The sequence below is a fragment of the Arachis stenosperma genome, chromosome 1, assembly GCF_014773155.1.
Source record: "Arachis stenosperma cultivar V10309 chromosome 1, arast.V10309.gnm1.PFL2, whole genome shotgun sequence".
Taxonomy (NCBI): Eukaryota; Viridiplantae; Streptophyta; class Magnoliopsida; order Fabales; family Fabaceae; genus Arachis; species Arachis stenosperma.
The window spans coordinates 68,986,460-68,994,922 of NC_080377.1; the positions used below are offsets into that span (position 1 = coordinate 68,986,460).

An 8,463-nucleotide genomic window follows, 5' to 3' on the forward strand; every position below is an offset into this window, starting at 1 on the left:
AAAAATATTTTCACAAATCAATCCGCTCTCAATAATATTGCGATGTTTTGTTTCTATAAATTTTTAAAATATGATATTTTTCAATATTTTCTAAGATATGAGAGGATGATTTTTAAAAGGTCAAAGTAATGGAATAATTTATATTTTTACAAAAAAAAGAATAATCACTAAAATGGGATTTTGTATTATTTTTTAAATAAAAATCATAATCACCGAAAATGATTTGAGTTATTCAAAAAAAAAAAAGGTGTAATGGCAGAAGAAATTTATGGTTTCTTTAAAAAAAATTAAAACAATAAAATCGCTGGACGCAAATTGTATATTTTTAAAAACAGAAATAAAGAGAAAAAAAGAGCTAATTTCTAGAGGCCATTTTCTATTTCTCATGCATATTGAAACAAAATTTATCTTCAATGGTTAGTTTTAATTTTATTATATTAAGTTTTATAAAATGTTATATAAGTATTTATAAGATTATATATCATACAACTTAATTTAAATTTGAATTACTTTTTAATTATTTCAAAAGTCAGAAAAATTTAGAATTTTGGGGATGTGAAGATTAAAAATTTTGTGCATTTGAATTGAAAGAAAAATTAGAATTTTATAAATAATTGAAAAAAAATTTATGTTAAATTAATTTGGATATATTTTTCTACTAAATTGATAAGAAAATAACAAAGAAATAGAGTACTAAAATACAGTAGTACAATTAAATACATTTAATTTATTTGAATATATTTTGGTTGAGGTAGAGGTCAAAAATAATATCCAAAATTATTCTATTGGAGTTTCTCTAATTATTAATCTTAAAACATCTCTAACGGAGTATTTTTTTTTAAAGAATATTAGTATCAATTTTGATACTTTCAAGAAGTGATGAATTAATTTAAAATTAAATTTTATATTAAAATTAATTCACAACTAGAAAATGGATTAATATAGACAGATTTACAGACGGATCTAGTCTCTATTATAGACGGATTTTTAGTTACCGACGAAATTACCGACGGATTTTGCCCCTCTGTAAAAGCCCCGTCGGAAATTATTTACCGACGGATTTTTTTCCGTCGGAAAATTACAGACGGATTTTTAGCAGTTACCGACAGATTTTTCCTCTATAAATTTTCTATCCATTTTTCAAAGGCGACGAACTTTCCGACTGATTTTTCGTCTGTAATTACAGACGGATTTTTTGACGGATTTTCCGTCTGTAATTACAGACGGATTTTCAGACAGATTTGCCGTCTGTAATTACAGACGAATTTTCCGACGAATTTTTCGTTTGTAATTACAGACGGATTTTCCAACAGATTTTCCGTCTGTAATTTGAACTTTGAAAAATCATCCCACGTTCTGATTACAGACAGAAAATCTGTCTGTAAATCCGTCAGTAAGATAAAATAGAATTTTTTTTAGATTTTTCCATTGCAAAATGAATACTTTATATTTGTTTTCTAAATTTACTCCATCAAACACTGTAAATTGAAAAAAGAAAGCCAAAAATCACATAAATAAACATAATATTCATTACATGATACCTATAAAATTGGATGTTATTTTTCAACATCATTGGCCAATATCTCATTGTTTTAATAAAAAAATACCTAAAAACCCTAATTGTCTTCCCTTCTTCAAACTATATGCTACGTTCTTCTGTTCTTCGAATTTCCTTCTCTTCTTCGAATAGGCACTCGATCATCAAAAGATGCATTAAGCAATTCTCTATGTTGTTGAGTTTCATTTCTATTAATCAAGCTTCCAGGGTGGCTTGGATGAGGATTAAGCTCATCTTCACTGTTAAATATGGTGAGACTTCCAGAAGAAACAGGACAAGGCCTTGATGAACCAAGACTGGCGGTTCTGCTAAGTCTGAAGCTTATGTTACCAGGAATGAAGCTAAAGCGAGAAAGGAATCTACTTGAAGGATTCAAAGACTGAGTTGAAGAAGCATGATTAGAGCTGCTACCGGTTCTGGATGCTGTGTGATCCCACTCGTCAAGGTCGATGTTAGGAGGCATTTCATCATCATACTTGGCTTTTCTAAATGATTTTGATTTCACTTCATCCAAAACTATTTCAACTCCACTTCCATTTACTTTGTTCTGATCACAAACCTGAAGCATGAGTGGTAAAATGCAAACAACAATTAGTACCACAGCCCTCTCACCAATCAACCAATCCTATAACTGATACATAATGGTTATACAGGAAACAACGAAGTCTGCGAAATTTGTTCCATTTAATACCAAATCATTAAGGTTTTTAATTTTAAGCCTAATATGATATTGAAGCTGGCAACAGAACACACAGGGAAATCAATGTATTATACTTGCTCCCTTGTATAAAAAATGTTGCTTTTTTTTTTCCTTTCTTTTTTTAAATTCACCAATTATGTATCATCTGACTGACTTGTTACATGACTTTCAACTATACTAATTAAAAGGCAATAAATACCCACAAAAACTGTTAGTGTCATTGATGAACTCAAACAAATAAGGAAAATTTAGGTAGGCACAATCTACACTCTACACATGCCACTTTTTATCATAAAGGATAAACAGTGCAATAAATTCATACTAGTAAGCAACCAAGTATAGTGGGAAGAAGTAGTAAAATTGACTTTTCTTGTTTCAAATCAAATAAGAGCATGGAGCACCTTTTAAATTTTGACTAAAAAAAAGTCTAATTTTTTAAGAGCAATGACCAGAATTTAACCAAGTAACAATTAACATAGTCACCATTTCCTCATGCATGTAGTATAACTCAAATAAATTAAATTATCTGAATGAAAAATCTTGAAAATGACCATATGTTGCAACCTGATGAATTCAATGATTAGAACTAAGAGAAAAGAAGGCTAAAAAGATAATTCTTAACCATTGTGATCCCAGAAACAACCTCTATTTTAATTAACAAAACTAAAACTCAAACTTATCACAAAACTAAGAGAAAAGAAAACTAACAAGATAAAAACACATTACAAAAGAATTGAAGAAAGTGAAAACAGAAGAAAATGAAGAAAAAGAGCAATGGCATTGTGAAAACTGCAGAGTAACAGAGATAGCTTACCTGGTCTTCATGGACAAAAAATGAATTCCCGAGCTTCCTTCTCACTAGTTGGCTTTTCCCTTATTATTCCTTGGTATACCACAACCTACAGAGCATTTGTAAAGACAGAAATAGGCTTAGAAAAGTATTATATAAATTTTGCAGTAATTAACAAAGTGGTGGGACCATCTTTCTCCAAGTTACTTCCAATTAGTAGCTTTTGCACAATAGCATCTGCCTAATAAGAATATCAAAACATAAGAATACTAAATGCATTTTGAAAAAATCATACCATTCTTTTAGTTTATGTGCTTATTTAATGAAATTACTAAGACTACTGGCTAATAACATGAAACCTGCAATCTTTCTGCATATTCAGTCACAACAACTAGATGCAAGAGACCTTGAACAGATATTTTATTCATCAGAAAAGAAAATCTTCGAAACCAAATAAATATATGATCGTGTTTCAGCTGGTTTTCATTATCAAGCATGCGCTTTGCTTCATATAGAAGCTTGAGAAGGAGAGTGGAGTGAAGTTCTTGTAGCATTAACTGAACAATAAGAATACAAAATCTTTTCATCCCACTCTCATTTTAGTCATCACATTATTTTTCGATATAGTATACACAAAAAAAATTTACTTGGACTGTATCTAAAATAAGGGTGAGTCAATTTGGGTGTATCTAAAATAAGACATAAGACACTCTACTTGGACTGTAATTTTTATCTCAGCAACCAAGGTGGAAGTCATTGCATTTGGAGGAGTTGTAATAATAATAATAGTAATAATTGAACCAAACATTCATACCTTCGCCTCAGCCAATGCCATAACCAAATCTTCTGGCTTTTCCTTCCTGATACTTTTCTCATCAATATCCGCAGTCTAAATTTGAAGCCAAAATAAATATGCTCAGCCTTCTGTTATGGTAACCAATTAGGAATTAAAAATTTACAAAGCCACAATACACGCTAGTACATATACCATTATTGTAAACTCGTATCCCATCTCAGCAAGAATCTGTCTTCGAGCCTTGGAAGAAGAACCCAAAATAATCTGTTGAAGATAACTAACATCAACCAATTTTACTTTTACTAATACTTCTTAACATGTTTGTAAAAAAGGTTACCAGATTATAATCCGAGAAAATTATTATTTAAAAGATAATCAGAACATAAAATTTCATAGTAAATCTTGGCATCAAGAAAAGAAGCTAAACGTCACCATAATTTTTCAGCTGAGACAATTGACATCAAGTTGAAAAGAATAAAACAGAAGAAGCTAATAAATGCTTTCCACATTTGGATAAGAAACATCAAATTCAGAGAACAAAGGTTGAATCTTTGACAAGAATTAGTTCCAAATTGTCTAAGGTCCAAGCACCAGGAACTGAAGGCTAGCAAAAATTGACAGCCCAAGTTCAGAAAAACACAAATCGAAGTAAAAAGATAAGAAATTTGGTGAGAAAAAAGGAAATGGGGGTGAACCAACCTGTTGAGGTGAAGCAGGTGCAAGAAAGCAGGAAGAAGAACACAAAGCAAGTGGGAACAGCTTTGTGGTGTGACATCAAAGAGAAGAAGAAGCCCATCATGTTTGTTAGTTGCAAAAATAGAATGTGGTGTCTATTTAAATTTCAATAAGATGATAATCCCGGAAAGATGAATCTCCATATGCCTAAGACAGAGAAGAACAAACTAAGATATTTCATCAACTATCATAAGCATGTGCCTGTTAAGTTTCTAACTTTTCCAAACACATTTATGAGCACTCAATAATAACAAGAGTGGCCAAATAAATATAATTAATTACCATATTAGCATCTGGAAGTTCTCTAACAGCATCATCAACATTTTCAGCAGTTTGTTTTACCTGATTAACACAGATACATACCAACAATTATCCAATATAAAATAAAGAGAATTGCAAGAATTAGTTAATGATTAGAAATTAAACAGACCAATAATTGTCCCTCTTTGGCAGTATCATCTGCAATGCAGTTGTGAAGAGGCTCCAATTGTTGGCTACCATCAAGTTGAACACCAATAAAATACTGTACTTCTCGAGACACAAATTAAACATGTGATGAATTGAAGTATTGTTGATATAATTTTTAAGGGTTAATTGCAATAGCTTCTAACATACAAAAGAGTGCAGGTAACATTTTATAATATATAAGATAAGAGGTTTGTAGCAGGGAGGTAAATTGTTTTACATATGTTATCTCGTATCTGTGTAAGCAAAGAATAATGGCCACGGTTTAAAACAGGAAGAAAGAAGTTGCTTTTAGTGATTAGATGCTTTAAACTCAGCATTAAACTTTCCTTGTCATACTAATCAAGAATTGGTGCTAAACCAAAGGACACAGGCTTCTATGTTATTTTAACATTCATGATTAATGAGAGCTTCTTAATCCCACGAAAAACATTATTAATCACTAGCTAGATAATTAATCTGTAGTGTAAAGAATTAAGTTGTCTTAGCATATCTATAACTGATTATTTTAGAAGCCAGATATAATAAACTACAATTACATCAAGGATGTACCTTGAGCACCAAATATAATCAGCGGCTTCAATAACTACACAAGGGCCAACTTGATACTCCCACTGCAATGTTCATGGAAATGATACTGTGAAAAACCGAGTTCTTGCATTTATAACCTCTAAACCATAACTATATATATGTCGGAGTTTGAGTATAAGCATAAGCACTTACACAACTAGGCCAATAACAAACTTCAATGCAGACCCATTGCTTTGAGAAACAGGATCTCTTGAAGTTATTTTTGGTTGTAACTGTTCACCTCCTCAGCTTGCAATCTGATGCTCGAACTCTTCTACAACCTTGCTTAAAATAGATTCAACCAACTGTTCCATGAAGATAAAAATATTACTTAGAAGCTTGTAGGCTCAAACGCACTCTCGATAGTACTGAAGTAGTGGAAGACTAGTGATTGGACTATGCTCCAACTCTCTAGTTCTGAATGAGAAGATTGGACTATGCTCCAACTCACTTTGAGCCTTCTCAAATTAAAGGGTTAAAAATTGATTACTAACTCCTCCAATCCTTTTACCATTGCTTCAGAGCTCACAGAAGATAAGAATTAAAGGGTTAAAAATTGATTAAGTATGTCTTCAAGACTTGGGAGAGACAAGGAGGGCCAATTTTACCTGGGAACTAATATAATTCAGTGAACCCTGATGAACAAGCTGCAAAATACATAAGCCAACAACACAGAAACCAATAAAGATTAAATATTGAACTAAACCTTATTTATCAGAATAACAATTCTAAAACATAAAATAGAACTCTATAAGGGTTATGCAATTGAAATATTAACCTGACTACCTGAGTATTTTGACCCGCTAGACCAACTTGATCTCGTCTAACAGATCCATCGCCAGTTCAAGCAGATCCTGAGTATTCCTTCTGTATCAATCGAATCGAATCGATGTAACAGACGCAGTCAAGTCACCAAGAGAACCCCACTGCTCAGCCACCCTTTTATATATTATATTGGAAGTCTGAACCCTCTCCAACATACATATTATGCACTGTCATGCTCTGTAACATTCACAATCTCAATTACTATCAACATAATCTCATAATTAGCATATAATTAGAGACATGAAACCCTAACCTTGAGTAGAGGCGTTACAGATCCATCGTTAAGAGTGAAGATATCAGAAATTTAGAAGCAAATTTAGAAGCATAGTGTCAACAAGATCTTGAGCTGTAACACTGAATAACAAGCAAATGATTATCAAACAATGAAAGTTGTAAATAATTATCAAACAAATAGCTCAAATTGAATTACAAATTACTTGAACAAAGCAGAACAGAACAGATTCAACATTCGTCCAAGCAAATGATTCAAACGAAAGCTTCGATTGCAAAAAAAATTCATCAAAATCAGAGTAAATCCGCAGATTCAAACGAAGCACAAAAGTAGAGTATGATAAACCTAAAACTGGCACAGAAAAATTGAGCCCTAAGGTTTATCACAAAGAACAGAATCACAAAATCAGGATTTATATACCTGAAATTTGAGATGGTTACAAGAAGAACTGAGAGAGCGAGTTGAGATTAGATGGAAGAGGCGCCAGAGGGAGCAGATGCGACGAGAGCGTCGGCAGAGAGAGCTCTGCGACGAGAGCGGCGGCGGGGGGATCTCGTAGGACGCAAGGGATGACAGAGAGATTGTGCGATGCAAGCAGCGGCGGCAGCGGCAACGGCCACGACGGAAGAAGCAGAAGTAGCAGCCACGGAGAGAAAAGAAACTCGTGCCAGGGAGAGAGGAAGAAGCTCGTGTTGGAGCTCGAAACACAGTTTGAACGGGGGCTGCCACGGAGAGAGAAGAGGGTATAGGTTAGGTCTAAATTAAAATTTTCAGACAGAAAATTTTAAATTACAGATGGATTTTCCATCTGTAATTAAGTAAATAAAATGTGCATTTTATTTACTTAATTACAGATGGAAAATTCGTCTGTAACTATTCTACGGAAAAAAATTAATTTTTTTTACAGAATTATAGACGGATTCTCTTTTCCGTCTGTAATTTATGCTAATCTATTTTTTTTGTTTTCTGACAAAAAAATCCCTCTGAAGTTCTGTCTGTATTTCAGTGGGATAAAATCCGTCGGAAATATCTGTCTATAATAACTAGTTTTCTAGTAGTGATTGATGAAATAAAATCGGTATCATATTTGTGATATGATATCACCTTGGTGCGTGGAGAATCAATAAAATCTTACCATTCATATAATTATGTTGATGAAATAATAAAAATAATATAAACTTTTAATTGAATTAACACTAAGCATTTTTTTTTAATTTTAAATCACTATTTATGACATATGGTCCTAAAAATATTTGTGTCATCTTGTATAACCTAAAATAAAATTGAAACTAGAAGTAATATTGGAGATCTTGTTATCAGATTTGCTACAAATCCAACCATTATTGAGATCCAAGTTCAACTAAATAGACTTAACACCAACAAAAATCACTTTTGTAACACCCTAACTTTTAGCACCTCATAATCGTACTAAAAGTTCGAGCGTTATTTACCTCTATTCCTTTAATTTCATACTATATTTGATTAATATTGAGCCTTCACGAATACAAAACGAAACTTTAATTAAGAAACAAAAAGTTTTTGTTTTTAATCATTTAATCACAAAGATATATATATAAACTTATTTCAAGATTCTCACATGCAAGTCCTAACCCTCTAAAAATCAAAACAATAAACGACGAGGAAAAAATAAAATCTAAGAACTTAACTCGTAAACATAATCTTCTATGCTCCTGTAGCTCTGCACTAAACTTCGCACCTGTAGTTGAAAGGGGTGGAAACATGGAGTAAGAACTAGGGAGTTCTTAGTAGGGTCGGGATATATAGTTATGTT

The 8,463-nt window shown here is 32.2% G+C and overlaps 1 protein-coding gene and 1 long non-coding RNA gene across 2 annotated transcripts; both read right to left on the reverse strand.

Moving 5' to 3' along the window:
* Positions 1 to 1,881: 1,881 nt before the first annotated feature.
* Positions 1,882 to 4,643, reverse strand: LOC130980857 (uncharacterized). The gene is made up of 5 exons (XM_057904500.1): positions 4,544 to 4,643; positions 4,037 to 4,152; positions 3,863 to 3,937; positions 3,073 to 3,157; positions 1,882 to 2,117 (listed from the first exon to the last, which is right to left on the reverse strand). Exons 1-4 carry the CDS (start codon positions 4,641 to 4,643, stop codon positions 3,080 to 3,082), a joined length of 369 nt encoding a protein of 122 aa, XP_057760483.1. The 3' UTR covers positions 1,882 to 2,117; positions 3,073 to 3,079.
* A 364-nt stretch (positions 4,644 to 5,007) lies between these two features.
* On the reverse strand, positions 5,008 to 7,400 carry LOC130940347 (uncharacterized). Its single transcript, XR_009070287.1, has 7 exons — positions 7,092 to 7,400; positions 6,693 to 6,793; positions 6,401 to 6,616; positions 6,223 to 6,261; positions 5,768 to 5,919; positions 5,597 to 5,658; positions 5,008 to 5,102 (listed from the first exon to the last, which is right to left on the reverse strand). It is a non-coding gene; the product is annotated as an uncharacterized LOC130940347 (long non-coding RNA).
* Between the last annotated feature and the right edge of the window lie 1,063 nt (positions 7,401 to 8,463).

Excerpts from the sequence above, each read along its gene's own strand:
- LOC130980857 (XM_057904500.1), bottom strand. The coding sequence starts at position 4,643 with ATGATGGGCTTCTTCTTCTCTTTGATGTCACACCACAAAGCTGTTCCC. Across the intron at positions 4,153-4,543 it reads CACCTGCTTCACCTCAACAG|TATTAGTAAAAGTAAAATTG; the intron begins GTTGGTTCACCC and ends CATGTTAAGAAG. Across the intron at positions 3,938-4,036 it reads GATACGAGTTTACAATAATG|ACTGCGGATATTGATGAGAA; the intron begins GTATATGTACTA and ends CTTCAAATTTAG.